General features: G+C 38.6%; 1 protein-coding gene across 1 annotated transcript in view; it reads right to left on the bottom strand.

The window, feature by feature from the left end:
• Positions 1-26,005, bottom strand: part of TMPRSS15 (transmembrane serine protease 15) — a 90,361-nt gene that overhangs the window by 47,296 nt on the left and 17,060 nt on the right. The window contains exons 7-13 of the mRNA XM_048838360.2: positions 24,705-24,813; positions 17,923-18,032; positions 15,616-15,753; positions 13,396-13,545; positions 6,594-6,699; positions 1,490-1,640; positions 56-197 (exon numbers count right to left, since the gene is read on the bottom strand). Of these exons, the coding sequence (XP_048694317.2) occupies positions 56-197; positions 1,490-1,640; positions 6,594-6,699; positions 13,396-13,545; positions 15,616-15,753; positions 17,923-18,032; positions 24,705-24,813 (906 nt within the window). The remainder of the gene's footprint in view (positions 1-55; positions 198-1,489; positions 1,641-6,593; positions 6,700-13,395; positions 13,546-15,615; positions 15,754-17,922; positions 18,033-24,704; positions 24,814-26,005) is intronic.

Below are 26,005 nucleotides of genomic sequence, written 5' to 3'. Positions count from 1 at the left end.
AAATATACTCATAGAAAATAAACATATACTGTACTTTACTTTAAAACTGACTTACTGGGAAGTGAAGGTGGAGTAGTGCTTGTTGGAACCAAAGTTGGTTCTGGATAAATGCTTTCCTTACACTGTCCACTTATCAGGCCAATGTCATCCAGGGCAATATCACTTTGACCTGGGTTTTTAAAGGCATCAATAATAACCTGAAATTCATGAAAAACACAAATTTAGAATGTAATGCTAAATGATTTAACGATCTGTGCCTTCTGAACAGATTTTCCCTCGTTTCATGCATTTTTTTAATTTCTACCATAATCTCTGGTCTGACATTCCATTGGTGAGTCACTAATGACAAGAGATAATTCCCCGCTAGAAAACTTTGTGAAACAGCGCTACCGAAGACTAGGTTGTGGTTCATGCTTACAAACGGAGAGATCCACTCATCTATACCCTATATATCAAATGAGTCAGAACACTGAATATGCAGTTCAATAATTTCATTATTTATTATAATGAAGTTTCCACACACAGAATCTGAAATCATTATGGTTCAAATTCTCTGCTGGCCTTAATTGGCTTATCTCCTTTGATTTATAAGGAGGTGAACTAGTTCAATCAGAAGAGAATTTGCTGTTGTTACTGTGCCCCAAACCTACTATTACCTCCAGCAGGCCTATTACCAAATATTAAGTGCTGGTGATCTGAACAGCCAAATGCAATATTCTTCATGGTGTTAAAAGGAAATCCAGGTTTCCTGGAAAACTAACTATACCCACATTACAAGAGCATTTGTTTGCTCAGATGGTAACTGCAATCATTAGCACTCTTTTCCAGAAGTGATTTTGCTCAAATGGCTGCTCATCCTCACCACCATAACAAGACTGGTCATCCCTAATACTTATGGAATGAATTTGTTGTCTAATTCAGAATAGCTGAAAAAAACTACCTAGAGTAGTTCTACTAGAGAATAATTCCTTTTGATTTTTGATACAAGTAGAGTCATTTTTTTACCTAGCTGGATATAAAAAAACATTTCCAAAACATTGGAAATTCCAATATATAATTATGTAATTAATTGGATGAACTACTTGGGAATCTAAAGTTTCTGGTCAAATCTCATTAGGGACAAATGCTTCATATGTTATTCACGATCAAGGTATTTCAACTTACAATCAGATTTGGATATGTTCTCAGATTTCCCTTGCTGTGACCAAGAGCTCTCTTTGGATATAAAGCTGGCTGTCCTCAGACAGCAGTAAGTCTCCCTGTCCTACCATAACAACAACAACAATTTAAACCCTAGAAAATACACAGTTCAGTTCTGAAGCCCCGGTCTTCTGCATACTAATAATTATTTGACAGTAAGTGTTAGTAGACAACAAAGGATATTACTTTGGCAGATGTGGAATACTGCAAACGGTTACAAAGGTTGATGGAAAATAAAGTGAAAGAGAGTTAGCTTCAAGTAATAAAAAAGAGTAATAGCTTAACAAACCTTAAAATTAGATGTTTCATTTAATGTTACTTGTCCGTAATTCCAGTTGTTTCCATAATTTCCTTCTTTCTGGAAAACTGTCTTCTCCATGTTACTGCTATTCATGATGTTAATACTTAAACGATAAACATTAGTACCATACATATGATACCTGGAGGGGAAATACCAAGATTTTATATTATCCTATCAGACTGGAATTCATCCATATGAGTGAATAAAAAGAAATATCATACTGAAAATACTAATTCAAGCTTTTCATTGCATAGCTTTACGAATTCAAGGCAGGTCAAAAACTAAAAGGTTTTAATGTATTTTCACCCAATAAATGCTGGGAATTTGTTTCTAATATCCCACAGATATTTGCAAATTTCTACAATACAGGGTATCAAAAGAATATCATATTCAGACTTTGATAACTTCCAGCATGTGTCATTCTGAGGGACTGGCAAAGGGATCGGCAATCTTTGGCACATGGCCCACCAGGGTAAGCCCCTTAGTAGGCTGGGCCAGTTTGTTTACCTGTTGCATCAGCAGGTTAGGCTGATCACAGCTCCCACTGGGGGAGGTTCGCCGTTCCAGGTCAATGGGGGCTACGGGAAGTGGCGTGGGACGACGGATGTGCTGGCCACCACTTCCTGCAGCCCCCATTGGCCTGGGACAGCAAATCGCAGCCAGTGGGAACCGTGATAAACCAAACCTGTGAAAGTGGCAGGTAAACAAACTGGCCCTGCCCACCAGGGGGCTTACCCGGGCATGTGCCAAAGGTTGCCGATCCCTGGACAGGCATCTGAAAGATCAACAAGCTAGAATGGTATTATAATATGAGTTTTTAAGCCTCATGACTTCATTATGGGTCTTTTTCTCTCCTTCCCACTCAGAATTTCTTCAGGTAGTATCTACATCAATGACAAAGCAGAACAGAGATTCCTTGTTTGAATTAATATATTTAAAAGTCTTAAAGAATTCAAGCTAGATATATAGTTTAGAGAACATTTTTTGTGTTTGTTTTTTTTCCAGACAAATAAAGACATTATAGACTAAAGATTTAGTTTTAAAAATGTAAATATCTTGATATTTTAACAGAAATAAACTCTGCAATAAAATCCAAACAAATGAGTGTAGAAGTTTACCTGAAGTTTTCTAAGTGGAAAAAATGGGTCATATTGTTATTATTTTTAAAATTTCTAGTGGTCAGAGATTTCAGAACTAGAAAGGACCATTGTGATCATCTAATTTGAGCTCCAGTATAACATAGGACATAGAATTTCATCCACGAACGAGCAAGTTGTGGTTGAACTTTAGTATGGGTAGAATCTCAACCCTATTGAAGTCAGTGGCAAAACTCCCATTCACTTTCAGTGAGGCAAGGATTTCACCCCATATCTTTTAGACAAATACCAAGTCTTGATTTAAAGACTCCAAGTTTCATTCTTTTAGTAAGCTGTTCCAACAATTAATTACCCTCACAGTTAAAATTTTGCATCTTATCTCCAGGTCTAATACTGAAGTTCTTAGAATCATAGAAGTGTAGGACGGGAAGGGACATGAAGATGTCATCTAGCCCAGTCCCCTGCACTGAATCAGGACTAAATATTATCTAGGCCATCCCTGACAGGTGTTTGTCTAACCTGCTCTTTAAAATCTCCAATGATGGTGATTCCACAACCTCCTTAGGCAATTTATTCCAGTGCTTAACCATCGTAACAGGAATTTTTTCCTAATGTCCAACCTAAACCATCCTTGCTGTAATTTAAGCTCATTGCTTCTGATCCTATGTTCAGAGATTAAAGAGAACATCTTTTCTCCCACAACTTTATAACCGCCTTTTTATGTACTTGAAAACTTATCATGTCCCCGTCCCTTCCCCTCCCCGCAGTCTTCTGTTCTCCAGACTAAACAATTTTTTTCAATCTTTTCTCATAGGTTATGTTTTCTAGACCTTTAATAGTTTTTGTTGCCCTTCTATGGACTTTCTCCAATTTGTCCAGAAATAAGGTGCCCAGAGCTGGACACAATACTCCAGTTGAGGCCTAATCAGCACACAGAGCGAAATAATTACTTTTTGTGTCTTGCTTATAACACTCATGCTAATACCTACCAGAATAATGTTTGCTTTTTTTGCAACAGTGTTACACTGTTGGCTCATATTTAGCTTGTGTCCACTATGACCCCCAGATCCCTTTCCGCAGTACTCCTTCCTAGGCAGTCATTTCCTATGTTGTATATGTGCAACTGAGTGTTCCTTCCTAGATGGAGTACTTTGCATTTGTCCTTATTGAATTTCATCCTATTGACTTCAAACTATTTCTCCAGTTTGTCCAGATCATTTTGAATTTTAATCCTATCCTCCAAAGCACTTTCAATCCCTCCCCGTTTGGTATCATCCACAACGTTTATAAGTTTCAGAGTAACAGCCGTGTTAGTCTGTATTCGCAAAAAGAAAAGGAGTACTTGTGGCACCTTAGAGACTAACCAATTTATTTGAGCATGAGCTTTCGTGAGCTACAGCTCACTTCATCAGATGCAGCTCACGAAAGCTCATGCTCAAATAAATTGTAAAGTTTATAAGTGTACTCTCTATGCCATTATCTAAATCATTGATGAAGATGTTGAACAGAACTGGACCCAGAACTGATCTGTATGGGAGCCACTCAATATGACTTTCCAGGTTGACTGTGAACCACTGATAACTACTCTGAGCACGGTTTTCCAACCAGTTACGCACCCACTGTAGAGGGCTGGGACTCACCCCTGCGGCGCCTCCGGCTGGTTGTCCAGGGAATTAGCATTCCCAGCCTCCGGAGCGCCCTCTGTAGGCCAGTGTCCCACTTGCCCCTGGGCCTGAGTCCCTCCTGGACCCCGGTGCCCCTTTCAGGCAGTACCCCCACAGATCTGGGTTTCCCCTCCCAAGGGAACCCCCACCCTCTATCCCCACCTCACTTCAGTCTATGGTCACTGCCAGTCATCAACTAGCCTCATTTCCTGGGGCAGACTGAAGTGTATGTGCCACTCATCACCGGCAAGGGGGGTTTGGATCTGTTGCTTCTGCCTACCCTTGGGCTGCCCTCTGCAACCCCAGTATCTTTCTTTGGCCTTTAACAAGGCCTGCAGCCTGGCGGTGGGGGAGGGGAGGGGAGGTTCCAGGCCGAAGCTCCTCTGCCCTTCCCTGAGCCCTGCTTAGCTCCTAGCAGTCAGGCCCATCCCTCTCCACATCTAGAGAGAGAGTATCTGTGCTTCTGGCCCACTACCCTCTTATAGGGGCCAGTTGGGGCCTGATTGCACTGGCTACAGCTGTGGCTGCTTTCCCCATCAGCCCAGCTTTTCTCTGGCACAGCCCTCTCCTGGGCTGCTTTAAGTCCTTCCAGGCAGGAGTGGGGTGACCACCCCACTACACCCACCTTATAGTAGCTCCATCTAGGTTGTATTTCCCTAATTTGTTTAAGAGAAGGTCATGCAAGACAGTATCAAAAGCCTTACTAAAGTCAAGATAAACCACATCTACCAATCCCCCACATCCATAAGGCTTGTCAAAAAAGCTGTTAGATTGGTTTGAGATAATTGTTTCTTGACAAAACCATGCTGACTGTCACTTATCAACTTATTATCTTCTAGATGTTTGCAAATTGATTGCTTAATTATTTGCTACATTATCTTTCCGAGTAATGAAGTTAAGATGACGGGTCTGTAATTCCCCAGGTTGTCTTTATTCCCTTTTTTATAGATTGGCACTATTTTTGCCCCTTTCCAGTCCTCCAGAATATCTCACCTTTTTCATGACTTTTCAAAGATAACTGAGGAAATATATGAACCATTAGCAATTAACTCCTTGAGTATTCTAGAATATATTTCTTCAGGGCCTAGTGACTTGAAGACATCTTACTTGTCTAAGTAATTTTTAACTTGTTCTTTCCCTATTTTTAGTCTCTAATCCTACCTCATTTTAACTGGCATTCATTAAGTTAGATGTCCAATTACTACTAAACTTTTTGGGGAAAACTGAGAAAAAAAAGTCATTCAACACTTCTGCCATTTCAAATTTTCTGTTATTGTCTCCTCCCCACATTGCGTAATTGGCCTACCTTGCCCTTTGTCTTCTTTTTGCTTCTAACATATTTGTAGAATGTTTTCTTGTTACCTTTTATGTCTCTAGCTAGTTTAATCTCATTTTATGTGTTGGTCTTTCTCATTTTGTCCCTACATACTTGTGTTATTTGTTTATATTCAGACTTTGTAATTTGACCTAATTTCCACTTTTTGTACACTTTTTTGAGTTTCAGAAAATTGAAGATCACCTGGTTAAGCTAGGGTGGTCTCTTGTCATACATCCTATCTTTCTTATTCAGTCTTATTCAGTTGTTTATTGATATTTTCAGTGGAAGTTTTGCACTTGAGTAAGGATTAGTGACCAGTACATTTAACTGATTCTTAATCTGAATTCTCCATTAAAATCAACAATGGTCCCAAACAAGACCTTTTGGGACTGGATTTTAGGCTGTATTAGAAACAATAGGATAAAAGACATTTTATTTTGAAGGCAATTAAATACTGAATATTTGTCATAGAATTCTAATATAACAAACATCACCCTTAATAATCCTTGGTATACTCTAGTTTTTATTTCAAACAAGACAGAAAACCTAAACCAGAGAAGAAACTGTACAAGGATAACATAACTTTTTCTTAATTACCTGGCTACTCTCTTCCTTGTGAGCTGGTTTTATCGCCAAACCATAGGACCTGATCCAAAGCTCACTGAAGTCAATGAAAGATTCCCATTGACTTCTGTGGACTTTGGATCAAGGCCCGTGTTGGAATTTCTTATGGAACTGGATAGTTAGAAAACTGGAGTGAAATCCTAACTTCACAATTCCCATTGACTACAACACGGCCAGGATTTCACCACAGGAATCTCTAGTTTGTCCTGGAATCCAAACTCTTTGTAGAACTGTGCTGCACTCCTGCTGCTGCATGGTCAAGCCAGGTTCTAGACTTTGAACCAACTGACCAAATAATTTATGACAAAAATACATTTACATATGATATCATTCTTAATTAAAAGGTGATATTTAGCAATTATATAACTTGCAGATGCTTTCTAACATACCAAAAACTTAGACAGAATTGATCTGAAGCCGGAACTAAAGGCAAGCTAAAAAGCCGAACTCTCTCCTGTCTTGCTGTAAATCCTGTGGGTGTTGAAATATAAAATCCTGTAAAACAATAAATATCTTTCATTGGCTATCAAGTTGATAAAGTTTGATGATGACACTAAATTATTATAGTCAATAAAAAGAATCTGGTTAGTAAAAAATATCAGAAACAGCAGTGTTAACTGCAGATAGAGCGAAATACACGGGAAGAGTGGGGAATGTCACAATAGCAGGTGAAAATGTATGTGTAAAGTTATGCATGTTGGTAAGCAATAGTTTTAAAACTTGTATATTTTAATGGGCCCTTAACCTACAAAATGACTGAGCAACTACTCAAGGGGTGAAAATCTGGTCCCATTGAAGTCAATGGGAATTTCACCAGGTGGGACAGGATTTAATCCAAGGAGTTTATAGTGAATGAATCAAAGTCTGCCCTTATGACAATTGTACAGGCTTTTGGAGGGAGATTATTTTCCGCTCCGTACCCTCCATACCACTCCGAACCCTTCATACCATAATGGGATATGGGGGGGAGGAAAAAAGATTGGGACAATAAGTCTTAGGTGGAAGCAACATCAACATGAAACATACATTGTTTGGTAATGTGTTTGCTAGAGTTGTCTACATTAATTCGTTGAGGCTAGGAGCTCAAACTTTCTTTTGCAATGTGAAAATGCTAAATGGGGTAAAATTAAGTGGAGAAACACTTTCATTTCAGATCAGAAAGACAATGTTAGCCACAGAATTAAGAGTCCTAAAGGTGAAATTCTGGTTCCAAGAAAACTTACAGATGCCAGGATTTCACCTTTGTTATATAGATGCTTCATGTCTGCAAGATTCATTAAAATACATGAAAGATTGGTTTGTAGAATGAAATCCAAATCAGGTTGTTCATTTCTGTATTGATTTAGAGATGCTCATAATCATAGATCAGTAGAATCTAAGTCCACTGTAATCATCTAATCTGACCTACTGTATAACACAGGGCATAGAACGTCCCCTCCAAAATCCCTAGAGAATATCTTTTAGAACAACATCTAATCTTGATTTTAAAATTGCCAGCTATGGAGATTTTGCCACAACCCTAGGTAAATTGTTCCAATGATTAATTACTCTCACTGATAAAAATGTATACCTTATTTACACCTTTGTCCAGTTTTAATTTCCAGATATTGGATTGTGTTATACATTTCTCTGCTGGATGAAGACCCCACTATTGAATACTTGTTCACCATGTATGTTAATCAAATCATCCCTTAACCTTCTTGTGTTAAGATAAATAGATTGAGCTCCTTGAGTCTATGCACAGAAGACATATTTTCTAATCCTTTTAATCACTCATGTGGTTCTCCTCTGACCCCTCTACAATTTATCAACATCCTTCTTGAACTCTGGACACCAGAACTGGACACAATATTCCAGCAGCGATTGTACCAGTGCCGAATAAAGAGAGAAAATAACCTCTCCACTCCTACTCAAGATTTCCCTTTTTATGGATCAACAGAACCTTTTAGCCACAGAGCTGCACTGGGAGCTCATGTTCATATGATTATCCACCATGATGTCCGAATCTTTTTCAGAGTCACTTCTTCCCAGGATAGAGTCCCCATCCTTTAAGTATGGCATACATTCTTTGTTACCAGATGTATACATTTACATTTACCCGTATTAAAAATCATTGCCTATTACCCAGAATGGGCAGGGATGTGTCCCTAGGCTCTGTTTGTCAGAAACTGGGAATGGGTGATAGGGCATGGATAACTTGATGATTACCTGCTCTGTTCACTTCCTCTAGGCCACCTGGTATTGGCCACCGTTGAAGACAGGATACTGGGATAGATGGACCTTTGGTCTGACCCAGCATGGGCATTCTTATGTTGTTATTGCTTCAGCCCAGTTTACAAAGCAATCCAAGTTGCTCTGAATCAGTGACCCATCCTCTTCATTATTTACGACTCCCCCAGTTTTTGTGTCATCTCCAAATTTTATCAATGATGATTTCATGTATTTTTCCAGATCATTGATAAAAATGTTAAATAGCATTGGGCCAAGAATCAATCCCTGCAGGACCCTATTAGAGACATATCCTTTTGTAGATAATTCCCTATTACAATTACATTTTGAGACCTATCAGAGTTAACCAGCTTTTAATACATTTAATGTGGGTCATGTTGATTTTATATCACTCTAGTTTTTTTAATTAAAATGTTGTGTGGCACCAAGTCAAATGCCTTACAGAAGTCTAAATATATTACATCTACACTATTACCTTTACTAACCATACTTGTTAATTTCACCAAAAATGATGTGGTTAGCTTGACAGGATCTATTTTCCATAAATTCATGTTGAATGGCATTAATCATATTCATCATCATCATGATCATCACGTTCCTATTACACCTCTGGCATTTAGGGCAGTGACGAAGCTCCTCCACTCCAATCTGTTTCCTGCAAGTCTTTCAATGGTTCCCCAGCTGTGCCCCAGGTTTTTCAGCTTGTCTTCCACAGCTCTTTGCCATGTTGTTTTTGGGCTGCCTCATTTTAGCTTGCCCTCAGGTGCCCATCTTATTGCCACTCTGGTGATGGAATCAGTTTCTCTCTGAAGCACATGACCAATGTGCTCTGAAGCTCCAACACCTCCTGGCAATTATGGTTCTCAAAACCTCTTGGATGCACTGTGTCAACAGATCTTGGTTTGAGATTGTTCTGGGCCAAAAGATACAAAGGATTTTTCTGAGGCAGGTTGTGTGGAAAGAAGACAGTTTGGACATGTCATACTTTCTCATTCCCCAGCATTCTTCACTATAAAGTAATGTTGAAAGTATGCAGCTCTGATAAATCTTGAGTTTGGTTTTGGTTTTGTGTGTTGATGATTTCCAGACTGTGTTTAAGCTCCTGAAGGTGTTCCTGGCTTTATTGATTTTTTTCCGGATGTCCTGGCTTGTTCCACTGTCCTGGCTGATGGTGCTGCCCAAGTATGTGAATGTTTCTACATTGGCGAGAACATAATCCTCTAGCCGTACTGATGATGGTGAGGAAATATTAAATGTCATGATATCTGTCTTATTGTGGTTGATTTTCTGTCCAATTTGTTGGCTAAATGTATTGAGTCGAGTTGTTTTTTTCTTGTATATGGTGTTGGGTATGTGATAGAAGAACAAGATCATCTGCAAGTCCAGGTTTCAAAGGATGAGAAGGGTGTCCATTTAATGTCTCTTGGCATGTCTTCTGTTATACGCTGCATTACCCAGTCGATGGCAACGTTGAACAGGATTGCAGACATGAGACACCCTTGACATACTCCTGTTTTGACTTCAAAACTGAGTTTACTGTGATCAACACTGCATGTAAAGTTGAAATAAAAGCTTTTGATGATGTTGATTATATGGAAAGGGATTCCATATGCCTGCAGAATGCACCATAGGCTGGTCCTGTGAATGCTATCGAAAGCCTTCTCAAAGTCTATGAAGTCTATGTAGAGCTGCCATTGCCATTCTAAGCATTGTTCTATTATGTTTCATAGAGTGAAAATCTGGTCTGTGCATCCATGCACTTTCCAAAAACCAGCTTGCTCTATTCTGAGAACGCTATCGACTGCCTCTAATATATGCTGGACTATGATTTTACACAATACTTTGCTTGGCACAGATAAAAGTGTGATACCATGCCAGTTATTACAATCACTGAGTGTTCCTTTCTTTGGTATCTTCACTTCATTTCACTTCACCCATTGGTCCACTCATCCAGCACTTTTTCCCTTTTCCAGACTGATGTAAATAGAGGTGCCAGGATAGATGCTGCTAACTTAGGATTTACCTTGAACAATTCTGCATTTAAGTTATCCTTGCCAGGAGCTTTCCCATTTTTTAAGGATTTGATGGTTTGAATGATCTCTTCCTTATTTGGGGTGTCTGTGTTGATATCAAGTTCTTCTTCTGCCTCCTGGATGTTTGCTTCCTCTTTAGGTAGCTACCTGTTCAACAATTCTTTGAAATGCTCTGTCCAGCACATTTCTTGCTCTTTTTCGGTTGTTAGTAGGTGTCCTTGTTTGTTCCTGATGAGAGTGTTTGTTGGTGTTTGCCATTTGCCACTGATAAGCTGCTTCATTTTGTAGACAGTTCCTTGTTCACCACAAGCAGCTGCATCCTCTGCTTGTGTTGCCAGATAATGAATATAATGTCATTTGTCTGCTCTTACAAGGCGTTTGACCTCCCGATGTGTCTTGCTATACGGCTTGCGGTATTTGTCCTTTAGCTTTTGGGATTTTGTGTCTACAACTTTTTTCTTCTGGGCTAGTCTGGTTTCTATGGTGTTCCCTGTGCTGGGTGTAATCCACTCATTCCTTCTCTTCTGCCTGTAGCTGGCTTCACTGTCTGCAAGTGCTTGAAACCTGTTCTTTAACTGCAGAACAAAGGCTTTCTGTATTTCAGGGGACTTGTCAATGTCATAATGTCTATGTCCCTTGTTTGGTGGACCCACACTTCTCAGCTTTAGCTTGATGGAGGCTGTCACAAGGTGGTGGTTGCTGCCAACATCTGCACCCCTTCTCACTTTCCCATCTGTCAGTGAGCACTGCCATTTGCCATTGATCATGATATGGTCAACCTGGTTCTTATCTCTGCCATTTGGAGAACACCATGTCAGCTTGTAAATTTCACAATGTTGAAATAGGGTTCTGCCAATGACTAAGTCTTTCATATTACAGAAATCAACTAGCTTCTCTCCATTTTCATTCATGATGCCACACCCATATCTTCCCATTGCGCTGTCATTTTTTGTGTTGTCCTTACCGACCTTGGCATTCAGGTCTCCCATGACGATAGTTAGGTCATAGCATGGTACTCTCTATAACTCCACCTGTAGTGTAAGGTAGAATTTTTCCTTTACTTCTTCATCACTTCATTTGTCAGAGGATAGAATTGAACCAGGGTGATATTATTATGTTTCCCTTTCCGTCTGGCTCTCATAAGTCTGCTGCTGATGGACTTCCATTCAAGCAGGTAATGCTCTACTACCTTCTTCAAAAGGATGGCAACACGTCTCATGGTGTTGTCCATCATCCCATCCAGAATACAGCAAAGTTTCTCCCGAGGCTGCTGTTAAGCTTCCTGATGCAATCCATCGGCTCTTGCTGACACCCAGGGTGTATAAGCTGTAGCATTTAATCTCTGCTGTGACCTGGGCTAGCTTCCCTGTTTCGTACATTGTCCGTACATTCCAAAAACCAAGTCTGGTTTTTGTCTTGGTGTTGAGCACTTCAGTCTTCATGCCAGTGGCTTCCTTTTGGTTTTCACCACTGGCAGCCATATGGGTCATTGACTCCTCCAGGCTATCACACACAGTAAAGGTCAATTTTTCCATCGCTGTTTCCATAACATATTTTGTTTTTTTTACGGGACAGGGTTGTTAGCTCTGTGCCTAACCCCCAACCTGGAGGACCAGGGTGTCTGTTTTGTCTGGTCCCTCCCCCACAGACCAATCTGGCATGGTTGAACCTACCAGAAGCAAAAAGCCCTCGCAGACACAGACTCTGGGGATCATTAGAGCATGCAAGCTGTCTCACCACGACAAGGCATGGACACCAGAGGACCCTCCTTTAATTATTTATTAATCAAGTCCCATATCAGCCACTCCATGATCCTCAACAATATTGAAAAGGTTTTCTTTAGAAGTATGTGAATGAGAGATGAAATGGAAACAAGTCATCCCTATTTTGAAAATGTCTGCAAATATTTCAAGCAATGCACTTCTTTCTGATCCTTGGTTCATTAATTCTCTGAGCAATCTGAATCAATTTGGGAAACATGTCTAATAATACATATAAGTTTTCTTTGGTGCTTGTGCTGTTTATATGTATTATTATGTAGCATGCATCATTTTGGCACGAGGAATGGCACTGTATAATACAATATGATGTGAAGAAAGTGAGCAGAGGTTTAAGTCTAATTTAAGTTGAAAGTAAATCTTTTCTAGTGTACGTTTGAAGTATTATGCTGATTTGGTTCTGAGGCTTGTTGAATGTGTATTATCTTTTTTGCTTTTTTTTGGAGAGAAGCGAACAAAACAGAACATTTTAAATATCTGTGTATAATGATGCCAGCTCATATGTTTACATCAAACTGAGGCAGTAGAAATCTGAAAGTTGAATAATGGCAATATTGCATCTAAGAACTGTCAGTTTAGATCTAGTGAGGTGAAAGAGGAAACATCTAGAATAAATGAAAAATTCAGAGTTGAAAATCACTGTCAAATGTTTTACTAAATGAATTCTTTGTTATTTCAACTGATCTGGCATGCAGAATTTGAGAATGAAAATAAGATACTGTTCTCAACACTGATTAGGGAGTGTACATTTATGTATTACAGTCAGATGAATACTTTATACCAAATAATGTATTAGGCAATTTTGCCTCTTTTTCTATAAGTAACATGTATTTCAGCAGATTACAATTATCTGTATTTAATTAATGGCTGAATAAATTCTGAATAATTCTCAGTCTCACAAACAGTTTGTTGTGATTATTCAAAGTGAAATTCAAACTACATTGATTAGCATTGATTGGGTGACAGATCATATGGGGATATTTTTGTTTTCCCATTGAATAAGCATATATTTCAGATTCAGTTTTCTAGGATGAGTATTCACAATTACTAATTCAAAATTTGCAGCCCATGAATATTCTCCAATTGTTTAAAATTAATTTTTTTCTTTGGATGTTCCTTCTATTAAACTCTTTCCTATAATTTGTTCTTACCTGACAAATTGCCGTATGTATGATCATAATCAGGGCCAGACATAAAGGGAAAGGTAGGCCCACTAATTCTCTCCCATTCACTATCATCTTCTAAACTTTGAATCCAGTAACAAAAGCCATCTTCAAAATTGCAGTTAATTTTTTCATTATCTGTGAATAATATTAGATAAGAACGTAAGAGTGATGGTTTCATCAGCATGTCCAACTGTGCATTTCTATGAAAAAACAGTTTGAATTTTTAAGAGTGCCTTTGAGGACTGCAACATATGGCTATTTTTGATTCACTCCTCTCAGGAGCAACATTATAAAGTTAAAACAGTGTATATGTTTTCCTAATAAGCCTAAACTCCTTTATGTGCTGCAATATCCCTGGAGTTGACACTAAGTGCTCAGGCACTTAAGAATTCCTTTGATGCTCCACAGGTCAACAATATCCCATTCTCTTTTCTTCTGCTTTCTCTGTGTTCACTTCAGCATTGTTCCTTTTGAAGGCTTCCACAATTCTTTTTCTTTCCCACAATATCTTGCTCAATATTATTCCTCTTGTCTTCTGGCCATCATACTTTCTATTGCAGCTCACATCTTATGCAAGGGTTCCCAGAGCACAGGAATCTTGGCCAGACAGCTGCCTCGTGTAGCCATATTCTCCCCCAGGGTCATGCCCTCCTCACCCCCTGTCATAAATATAAAGGGAAGGGTAAACCCCTTTGAAATCCCTCCTGGCCAGGGGAAAGCTCCTCTCACCTGTAAAGGGTTAAGAAGCTAAAGGTAACCTCGCTGGCACCTGACCAAAATGACCAATGAGGAGACAAGATACTTTCAAAAGCTGGGAGCAGGGAGAGGAACAAAGGGTCTGTGTCTGTCTGTATGCTGCTCTTGCCAGAGACAGAACAGGAATGGAGTCTTAGAACTTTTAGTAAGTAATCTAGCTAGGTATGTGTTAGATTATGATTCCTTTAAATGGCTGAGAAAAGCATTGTGCTGAATAGAATAACTATTTCTGTCTGTGCATCTTTTTTGTAACTTAAGGTTTTGCCTAGAGGGGTTCTCTATGTTTTTGAATCTAATTACCCTGTAAGATATCTACCATCCTGATTTTACAGGGGGGATTTCTTTATTTCTATTTACTTCTATTTTTTATTAAAAGTCTTCTTGTAAAAACTGAATGCTTTTGCATTGTTCTCAGATCCAAGGGTTTGGGTCTGTGGTCACCTATGCAAATTGGTGAGGCTTTTTATCCAACATTTCCCAGGAAAGGGGGGGTGCAAGTGTTGGGAGGATTGTTCATTGTTCTTAAGATCCAAGGGTCTGGGTCTGTAGTCACCTAGGCAAATTGGTGAGGCTTTTTACCAAACCTGTCCAGGAAGTGGGGTGCAAGGTTTTGGGAAGTATTTTGGGGGGAAAGACGTGTCCAAACAGCTCTTCCCCAGTAACCAGTATTAGTTTGGTGGTGGTAGCGGCCATTCCAAGGATAACGGGTGTAATATTTTGTACCTTGGGGAAGTTTTGACCTAAGCTGGTAAAGATAAGCTTAGGGGGTTTTTTCATGCAGGTCCCCACATCTGTACCCTAGAGTTCAGAGTGGGGGAGGAACCTTGACACCCCCATTACTCAAAATGTAGCATCCTAGATGGCAGCCACCTGTCCAGCCTATGTCTAATTTTTCCCCTGAATATCTGGAAACACCTAACCTTAACTCATGTAGTTGTCCTTCATTTGTCACAAACAGATTGGCTACAAACAGATTTTCTTCCAGTATTTCTACGGACTGAAGCTGATATGCTCCTCCATTTGCTTTAACTGTTCTAGGACCATCACTCATTGCAATGAGTTAGGACACCAGTAACTCCACAGTTTAATTCACCCTCAAGTGAGCAGATACTGAAGAACAAATGGTAACGCCAATGATTTTCAATTGCTTATTCTTAAATATGTTTCTTATGATGTATCCCCGAGCTTTAATTTTTATTAAACCTGTAATATAAATAATATCATAATGCCTTGATACTACAATCAGTTCCACATAGGCCGATCTTAAGGCTCATGTTGAAGTAAATGGAGCTTCGAAGAAGCAGAAGGATCCACCCAGTTGCAGAACTGGGCCATAAAATGTAGCAGTTCATTGCTCTCAACATCTCCACTTTCTCCCTTTATTAAACACAAAATACAGATTCATCAGCCTTTGCTGTTGAGAAATAACAAAGGACAAAAGACACTTACTGCTTAGCTCACTGGTACTAAAAATGGTATATGTTGCATTGAATCCATTATAATTTTCAGAATAATCTGTAATAAACTCTGCGGTAGCCTCATCAGAAAAAATGTAAACTGTTCCAGGATTTGTCCCCCAGAGCGAAGCTAAGAATAAATAAATAAAAAAGCAACTGTCAATTACAGAAGGTAATTCGATGTCACTTAAAATGAGTGGTGCTATTATAAAAAGAGAGTGAGTCTGACTGGTTTTTTCAATTCTGAATAAATCCCTCTTTGCAGAAGTGGTGGCTCTATCTGAAAAAACAAACAAAACAGCATTTTTCTAATTAGCTAAAATATAATTATTTTTGTGAGGTCCCTCAGATCTGCACATCCATCTTACTTTAATTTCAGCACAGATACCAGCTAGTGAATGACTGTAACTAAACTGGTTGTGCTTTAATTGTATTTTGTAATATCTAACTATTCACATATTTCAGAGTAGCAGCCGTATTAGTCTGTATTAGCAAAAAGAAAAGGAGTACTTGTGGATGAATGCATCTGATGAAGTGAGCTGTAGCTCACAAAAGCTTATGCTCAAATACATTTGTTAGTCTCTAAGGTGCCACAAGTACTCCTTTTCTTTATTCACATATTAGCTCTTCAACTTCACACTTATTTCCCTCTAAATATTCTGGAGTTTTTGATACATGTATAAACTCCAAACCCCTAAGACCAGAAGGTCGACTACATGATTTCATTACTTGAGCTTACCTCCATGGTTTGGTAATTAATACTTTTATTTTTAGAATCAAAGAACTTTAAATACACTATGATTACATTGTAGTTTAATTTTCTTAATAATGTATACATCATAAAAGTATGAAAAAATAACAAAAGCAATTACAGTGTAGTCAAAAATCACATATGACTGTGAGTTCTAAAATTTATTTATGAAACTAATGGGGTAATACAATAAGTAACTTAGTCATGTAGTTAGCCTCCTGGTTATCAGCATGAGCCAATACCCAAATGTGGTCAGTGGAAGGACTCAAATTAACTTCAGTTGGCATTGGGTCAGGTCCTATTTTATGAGTCACTGCATTATAATATATCCAAGGGGAGGCAAATCCTGGACTCCCAGTTTCCATTATTAAGTGGAGTTTAGGCTAGGCTCTCTTCCTCTCTCAATTTTTAGACAATTTCATACAGTTAGCAAGTGTGTGCTCTGCTGCAGAGGAACTTTTTGCCCATTTTAATTCTATAAATCTTTAAAAATATGTCAAAATGATAATTAAAAACTAGAATGACATAGATATGTATAGGTTTCAGAGTAGCAGCCATGTTAGTCTGTATTCGCAAAAAGAAAAGGAGTACTTGTGGACCTTAGAGACTAACCAATTTATTTGAGCATAAGCATAAGCATGCATCCGATGAAGTGAGCTGTAGCTTATGAAAGCTTATGCTCAAATAAACTGGTTAGTCTCTAAGGTGCCACGAGTACTCCTTTTCTTTTTATAGATATGTATGTACCAAATTCTTCCCTTCCATAGTTTTTTCCTTCTGAGTGGAATGGAAACTCTGTGTGGAAATCCCTTGTAATTCTTCCTTCATGGGACATGCAGTGCCCCTTGGAAGAGACCAAGGTTCTATCCCCTTGATCTACAGATTTTGGAGAGAGCTAGTGGTGGTAACATGCATTAAGGTGTCCAATGCCTTTATACTACCACCAGACCTTTTCCCCAACCATTCCTTCACCTCCTGGGAAGCACAGCTGCTGCAGAAGCAATACTACCAAGGGATCACCCAATTGAAGCTTCCTGATCCTCCACTAAGGAACCATGTGTGTATAAGGGTGAGGTGAGATAATGTCACAGAGACAGAATTTCACCTTTCTTCACTATATATCCCCTTCTCCATCCAGACACTATTTGTAGCGCACATTTCCCTTCACTTACAAAGACAAAGACTATAATGATAAGGAAACCTCCCAACTTTTTCTCTAAATATATATTAAAACCCCGCATCAAAAGTTGCTTAAATGGGTTTATTCAAGTAAAATACAGGTATAATCTCACTTCTTTAAAATAGGACACAGTGGTAAATAGTATGCATTGGTGATCTTCAGATTTACTTAGACCATAAGCCAAATAAAGCATTAAAAAGTGACTCTCTCCTTTGTATCTTAGAACAACATTTAGCAAGCCACTTTAAATGAGTAAGCAAATATATTTAGATCAGAAATCTTCAAAGAAAAAGGTAATCTGGACAACTATATGCATGTATTTGAGTCACCTCAAATATAATAATGACTGAAAAGTAATCTTGTCTTACCTCTTAAAATCTTGCTTGGTCCTGTACCTTCATAAATATTTAAAATGTCTGCATATTGTTGGGTATCAAAGGAAGTGAAGTTTAGTTTAATGGATAATCCTTTATTTGTACTAAAATAACAAAAAAAAACAAAAGAAAAAAAGTAAGATTATATGCTTCAGTAATTTTCCTTGTCTGTAGTAAATGAACTGTTAGTATGAAGACTGTTTAATGGATAGTGCAGAAAAATTATGGGAATTGCATTATCAGCTTTTCTAATCTGTGCTAATCATGGTGAAATTTTAGATGAAGCATTACACTTTGTACAATAGCAAAAGAGAACAGATGGGAAGCCTCTTCACCTGTGGAAACTGTAGGAAACAAACCTCACTTAAGCAACTGCTTAATTGATTATCCAGACCACCTTTTTTAAGGTTCTCTTAATTTTGATTGCTTAACTAAAGAAATGGACTCGAGAGTTGAATTTTAGTTTATAGATTTTTATTAAATATCCTTGCCAGTAGCAACTAATATTATAGGATATAGGAAGACAAAACTAGTGTTGAATTATGATTTGGATAACACAAACTAAAAAATTGGTTGATATAACCATTCAGGTTTTCAGAATCAAATTAAACAACCACAATAGAAAATAATATTTATCCTCAATTACTACCTTGGGAAGGTGATTTAGTTTAGATATTTGATTCAGAGTCCCTCAGAACAGGGCCCCCCTTGAGTCATTTGTTTCTCAATTCCGATGTTGCTAACAGAGAGGAAAAAACAATCCAAAGCTAGATCACAACACAGTTTTATCAGTTACTTTCATAACAATTCACCAACATCTCTTTCCCAATGGATCTATAGTAGTCAACTCTTATTATCTATTTCCCAATTAATTATATTAGCCCCAGGATTTAACTAACACTCCTAACCGTCTAACAAACTCATACCTTTATGACAAACTGTACAGACTGAGTGTAGTACAAGAAGCTTGTACACTTGGTCTCATTTTATGTCTGTATACACCTAGAATTTAAAAGGCAGTATGCAACCATTCACTATGGTAGCTGAATGCACATTTCTTTTCCAATCTTAGTTAACAACAGAAACGTTTTCATTTCTAAAACTACTTTACAATAATCTTGACTAGAACCTGTTACAAAATAGGGATACACACACTATAACTCTGACAATCCTTAAAGCACATATACAAGCATGTACACATCCTTACTACGTAGGTACCTAGTTTCAGGAAGTGGTCAATTGACTAATTTGGGTCATCACCTAAGAGAAAGTCTGTATCACCTGATCTTTGCTTAGTGGTCAGCTTTTTAGTTCAGTTTTCATTCACAGTAGGTGTTCACTTTGCAAACACAGATGGAGCAAAAGACAAATACAACCATAGTTTTTCCCCAGTGCGCTAGTAGGCAACCAGAATTGCTGGAAAATAGAAACATTCAGTTAATGACTTCTATCTGAGAGAGATACTTAATGTCATCAGGAGGAGTCCTTGGTGGCTGGTCCAGGACCTTAGTCTTCTCTGGTCCAGAGGTCTTTGGCTTTCAGGAAGTGATGTACTGAAAGAGATAGGCCCTTTGATCCCATTTCTGCTGGGTGGTTCAACTTTATCCTTTTCTTGGAGGTGCTGGAATGGACCAATCAGATGGTGACCCATACTACTTCTGAATATTAGAAATGGCCAACCAAAATAAGAGTTCTCATCATCCTCTCAGGGAACGAGACATAAGCTTTTGAGTTCTTGCAACTGGGATTGGGATTTTCCAGGCACTTTATGAAACATGCTTTGTTACACCAGTTTGTGTACAGCAAGTTAGGTCATAGCTGTTGGTGCAACCAACTTGAGTTGTATCTTGAACACTAGCTTCACTAGCTTTGCAGTTATGCCTGCTCAAGTTGCAGCTTCTCCAGCAACTGTCTGCTAGCCACTGAAATCTCCAAAGTTCATATCATTTATACAAAGTCCCTCCATATTCTTTGATACTCTTTAAACTTGTTATAACAGTCCATTATACAATGCAAATCAGTTCAAGAACTGTTGTTCTCCAACAGGTCAAAACAGCGGTATAAATCTTCCATTTCTGTTCTTCTTTCAACAACAATGGTGAGACCTTGGTATGTATGGCTGAGCTGAGCCCATGCATTATATATAACCAGTTACATTTCTGATTATTCTACTCTGTGCTCAAGTGTCCTTATAAACTCACTATTTGGTTTCAATTTCTTTTATTTATTGTCTCTCTCACTGCAGCTGTATTTCACTAGCTTGACAGCATAAGCATGCTTGATTGCAAACATTAGGCTTATTTTATCACTTAAGCTAAAATTGATCAGTATGAACACAACCACTTTCTTTCCTAACAATACCACCCATGAATAAACCCTGTCATTAAAGTCTTCAATATTTTGCCCAAAACTGTATCACCTATAGTTGCCTTTCCTTTTATATACATATTAATCATAATATTAGATTTAATCCAGTTTCCTATTTCACTGCTGTATCTGGCACATCATATAATATCAATGTTTGATGTTAAATACATTTTTCATTCACTCATTTATTCATTCACAGACAGGAAAAAGGGGAAGTCTCTTTAGCTCCATCAGTGGTACACTCTTGCAAAAGGCTACAGCAACTTCACTCAGGGCACAGCCAACCTGTGCAACTCCTTGTGAAGGTTAGGACTATAACAGGGTTTAAAAGAGAACTGGATAAATTAATGGAGGTTAAGTCCATTAATGGATATTAGCCAGGATGGGTAAAGAATGATGTCCCTAGCCTCTGTTTGTCAGAGCGTGGAGATAGATGGCAGGAGAGAGATGACTAGATCATTACCTGTTAGGTTCACTCCCTCTGGGGCACCTGGCATTGGCCACTGTCCGTAGACAGTATCCTGGGCTGGATGGACCTTTAGTCTGACCCAGTATGGCCATTCTTATGTTCTTATGTTACTCTGATTTTTCTCAAACTATTGAAGAAACCTAGGTGTTAGACCTTGAGTTTTTATTCTCTTGGCCATTTGTTCTATCTTTTCTAAGAGGTGTTAATGATTGGGCAAATTCTTATATAGTGATAACTCATAACCTTGGTTACTACGAGAGCCTACAGATTCCTTACATACATAAAACATGCACTTCAGGGTTTGAACCTTCTAATAATTTGGAATCAGAAGTAGAAATGGGTAGCTCTTTTTCTTAAACTGGTTGCTAATTTGTGGCCCTCTTCTGATACTTGCCTCATGATGAGTATCACTTTAATTCCCAAGTAGCTTCATTTAAGTCAAATGAACTTTTGTGGAGTATTTCAATAATCAACAAGAGAAAGGATTTCAGAATCTATGACTTAGTCCATGCTACCTTCCTCCTTGTTCCAAAACCACAATTTAAGTTCAGAAGAACCGGAGCTGTCCAACCTATGAGTTGGCTCTATGTCTTCACTTCTAAGCGTTGCACAGCAGTCTGTTGCATCAGTTCAATATCACAAGTGCTGCATCCTATTCCCCCCCCTCCATCACATTCTCCATATTTTTTCTAAATGATTCTCTCTCTACTCTCCCCATCAGAAATACATGGTGGTCCAAGATCCATAAGTCCACTGCCAAAATCAATTAATCATTCCAACAGAACCATGGATTTGTTGTTCTCTGTGGTTGTGATTCCCAGCGGAAATCCAAATACAGTTTTGAAAGCAACATGCCTGTCATAACCAGTTAGGAGATACACATGGAACAAGGTTTCATACAGCTTGTAATCCTTTTTATTTTTCTTTTGTGGCTGTGCACAGATACAAACATAAATATATATATTTATGAAAATGAAAAGATGAAGAATGCTGTGAAAAATAAATACACTGGGGGAGGACTGCTTGTGTAATTAAATATGATGGAGGGAAATTGACCACGCTGTTGCCATCATATTATTTTTATGCTTTAGGTAAAAAAAAAAAGATGAAATTATATCTTTATTAAGGAAACAACTAGAAAAGGGAACACAGAAAACATCTTTTATCAGGGGTCACTGCTGAACTTTCTGGTTACTTAGTAGAGAAGGAAAGGATGGAAAAAGATCAAACTTGGTTGTGCTGCAGGTTGATTTTTTTTAATAAATATTTTCTAACAAGAACAACATAAAATGCATCCCATTGGTGACTGAAAAATTCAAAAGACTCTCCAAAGAAACAATTGCACCCTGAAGGAAGACAAGTGTCTGAGTTAGGAGATAGCCAGCTGATCTTTTCAGGCTTTCATTGTGAGTACTTAGGCTTTTCTAAGCAGAGAACTGAAGAATAAAACTAGACAATTATTTTTCCCATTGAGAAACATGTAGCTACACACATTTGATGCATCATTACTGTAATGTTGGACATAGTAGATGAACCTTTAAAAGGCCTTTGATTCAACTACACCGGAGGGTGTGGCATCCAAAGGTTAACCCTTAGATACAGGACACTTCCTCTTATGTTTGCATGTTATCTGTGATGCTCCTTTATCTATCAATTCACTATGCAGCACAATCTCATCACTTCATGACAGAGAAGTGTTAGAGAGCTGCTATATAAAGGCTAGGTATTATTGTTAGTAATAACTGATGGGATGATTTTGATTCAGATTACTGACATGGGAGTATTTTAATATGAAAGCATTCTCATCCAGACCTACTCTGACCTTTGTGGGATGATGTCATGGGGTTCACTCACCACTAGGGGTGCATCCTCCTGGCCGTTCTGGGGATTAGCTCCTTCCAGGTGCTGTCCCCACCTGTGGTGGTCTCCCCACCCATCGTCCTCTTTCACCTTGTGGCCCCTCTTACATCAGCAGCTACAGCTTCCTCTTTGTGTCTTGGACCTCCCTTTCTGGGGCATCAAAGTCTTTCAAGGCAAACTGTCCAAGGGAGTCTACTCACTACTGCCTGGTCTGTGACACTTCCCCATTGGCTGGCAGGGGAACCCAGGCTCATCCGCTACTATGGGTTCCAGCTCAGGGACCCTCTAGTCAGCTGCCAAGCTCTGCTCCACCCTGGATCTTACTGCCTTTTCCCAAAGACTTTCCTTACCTTTTGACTCTACCCCCTTCTCTGGGTTTGTCAGCCACACACCTCCTTCCTTCCTAGGAAGTAACTTTCGGCTACTTATCTCTATACCCCCAAACACACCTTCCTTCTTCCAGGGAGTGACTAGAGCCTACTTCCACATATCCCCTTTCTGCTCTCAGCTCCTGGGCTTTACGCAGGCCCTGCTTGTTCCTGTTCAGCTGAGCCTTGCCTAATTAATTCCTGCTCCCTGCTTCCTCCTCCAGGTGCTGCCTGGGAAGCACATTGGCCCTGATAGCCAGCCTTACCCCTTCAAGCCTTGTCTGGGATGGACACCCCGTCACAGAGGGGTACTTTCATTCAGGCAGAGCCCCAATGACTCTAATAGGGGCCTTATGCCTTATTCCATTTTTGTAGGTATGTGGGCCATAATTTATTTCATGTGTTTAAATTGGGTAAATTCATCACCAAGGCCTATATTTTAAAAATTAGGTGGCTACAGTTTGGGTCCTAAATCCTTTTTTAGGTACATGATTGTTAAAAGTGCTGAGTACCTACCTGTTTCCACTGATGTCACTGAGAGCTGTTGGGTGCTCAGGCTACTTATTTAGGTGCCTTATTTTAGTCACCCAATTTTGAAAATCTTGGTCCAAAATCGCTAGATCAGTGGTTCCCAACCTTTCCAGACTACTGTGGCCCTTTCAGGAGTCTGATTTGTCTTGCCTACCCCGAAGTTTCACCTGACCCTTAATATATAATATCTACTATATCTGATAATTAGTGTTTGCCAGCAATTATCAGTGAATGGCACTGCAGATATCAGAAGCTGGAGAGTGATGAATGTGTTTATAAAAAGGAAAACAGAAGACTTAAATACACTGCTGACTAGTTGAGATAAATGGGCAAGTTAAGTACCTGCCCTGCCAGAACAACCTCAAAAACTGGGACTTTCAAAGGAGCCTGTGTGATTTAGGATCCCAACTGGCACTGAATTTCAGTGAGAATTGGGTGTCTAACTCCCAAATTAATCACCCTCATTGGGTACATGAGGATCACAAGACTGCCATTTTACAAAGACATTACAAGAACCTTTGCTTCTCAAAGTACTTTTGAGTGTGCTAGTTGGCATAGAGTGGGATTTTCAGAAGCACCTAAGGCCCAGATCCTTGAAGATATTTAGGCACATAAGTCCCATTGAAATCAATGGGAGTTAAGTGTCTAAAAATCTTTGAAGAGCTGGGCCAAAGTGACTTAGGAACAGAAGTCCCATTGACTTCCAGCAGAGACTTGTGCCCCTAAGTCACTTAGGCACATCTGAAAATCCTGCTCGTCAACAACAGTTATCTCTTTCTAAAACTATTGCTTTGAAGGTAATATTTCCAGTAATATTTTTATGAAAGATAACATTCTGTGGAATGGAGAGTCAACTGAGTGGTAATACACCCAAATTATCCAGAGCAGACAAGTACTTACATATATAAAAAGTGAGTACCCGAGGTTTCTCACACCATCCCTACCACCTCATGCATCAAATATCTTAAGTGAAAAAACTGATGGTATATTTGACTCTTGAAGTTTGTCCCTTGTTTTAAAGAAAGCTGTGTACATAAATGGAAGAAATTTCTATTGTACATTTTACATGAACATCTTAACAGGGAATACAAAACACAGGGAGTACGTTCTGATATACAGGAAATGAGAACACCTTACAATCAAATAGATGCTAGGAAACAACATGTTTTGAAGCTACTTACCGTATAATCCATTGGCAAACAATGTTTGAATTATAAGGCTTTGGATAATTAATAGAGTGGAAAGATCCAGAGGAGCCAGTCAACATAAATTTTCCATCACAAGTTGTAGCTGTAAAGAAATAATCATTAATATTTGCCATAGTACAGTATGAAATTTGAAGGTATTGCCTGAATGAAACTGGGCTCAGAAACAGACTTATATCCACAATTTGTAAAATGTATTATAGGGAACAGTCCTGCATTGACAGGGGGATAAGCTAAATGACCCAATAGATCTTTCCTATTTCTAACTCCTATAACTGTATGATTTCACAGTACAAGCTTGACTTTTTTTGTCTCACTGACATATTATGGAAAACTTTGTACAGTAGTCAGAGACAACACTGCTTATCTAGCCATTCATTTTTTGTATTCTCCTTCCCTGTTTTATTATTATTAAGTGCATTCACAGAGACACAGGATCTTGCCTTCAGAGTTCATATTTCCTACTGCTCATTCATCCTGGAGCTCATGAAGGATGTGGTTCACACCTTTTTTAAAAATCAGTGAATTTAACCAAAAACACAAATGCAAAAAGCACAGTAAGAACATGAAAATGGACAAAGTTTTACATTTGCACATTTTGAATTCCATAGGGTATTTTTTGCTAAAATAGAGGCATTGTCCAAATCTAACATTAAATACTTTTCCTGTATCCTCACCGACACTGATCATTAGGGTAGTCTTATTTTTAAAATAACATAAATGTTTTTCCCTATGCTTTCCATTTACCATTTAGATATTTTACTTGAAAAATGGACAGCTACTATATTTTAAATGCAATGCCACATATTACTCAGGGAGCAAGAGAAAGTTGCTCAATTTGATACAGATCATAAGAAGTTATATATTGTTAGTAAGATATTTTTGTCTTTATTAATATGGATGTGACTATTACCCCATTATTAATAATAATAATGTGCTAAATTTATCAAGTGCACAAAGGTGTGGTATTTTCTTATAGATGTGTAGCAAAATAGATGCCAGCCTCGTAGAGTTATCACCCCATAATGACTAAGGCAAAGTTTGGCATGTGCTTTGTTTGTTCAACAATTTCCTTTTGCTGGTCTCCCATCCCCCTTTCCTTTATCTGCTCTCTCACACTATCTGCCCCTAATCCAACCCTCCCCATCACAGATCTTACTAACTGTAAGAGGGCTACACAACACAAGAGCATTAAAACATAAATCCACTTATCCAAGCAGGAGATTTCCCCAAACAGTCACAAAGAGTTAGTGTTTAAAGGTACTGGCACAGGGCTA

This window comes from Caretta caretta, chromosome 1, assembly GCF_965140235.1.
Source record: "Caretta caretta isolate rCarCar2 chromosome 1, rCarCar1.hap1, whole genome shotgun sequence".
NCBI classification, from domain to species: domain Eukaryota; kingdom Metazoa; phylum Chordata; order Testudines; family Cheloniidae; genus Caretta; species Caretta caretta.
Note: the sequence above shows the minus strand (reverse complement) of the source record. Positions and strands in the feature narration are given on the sequence as shown.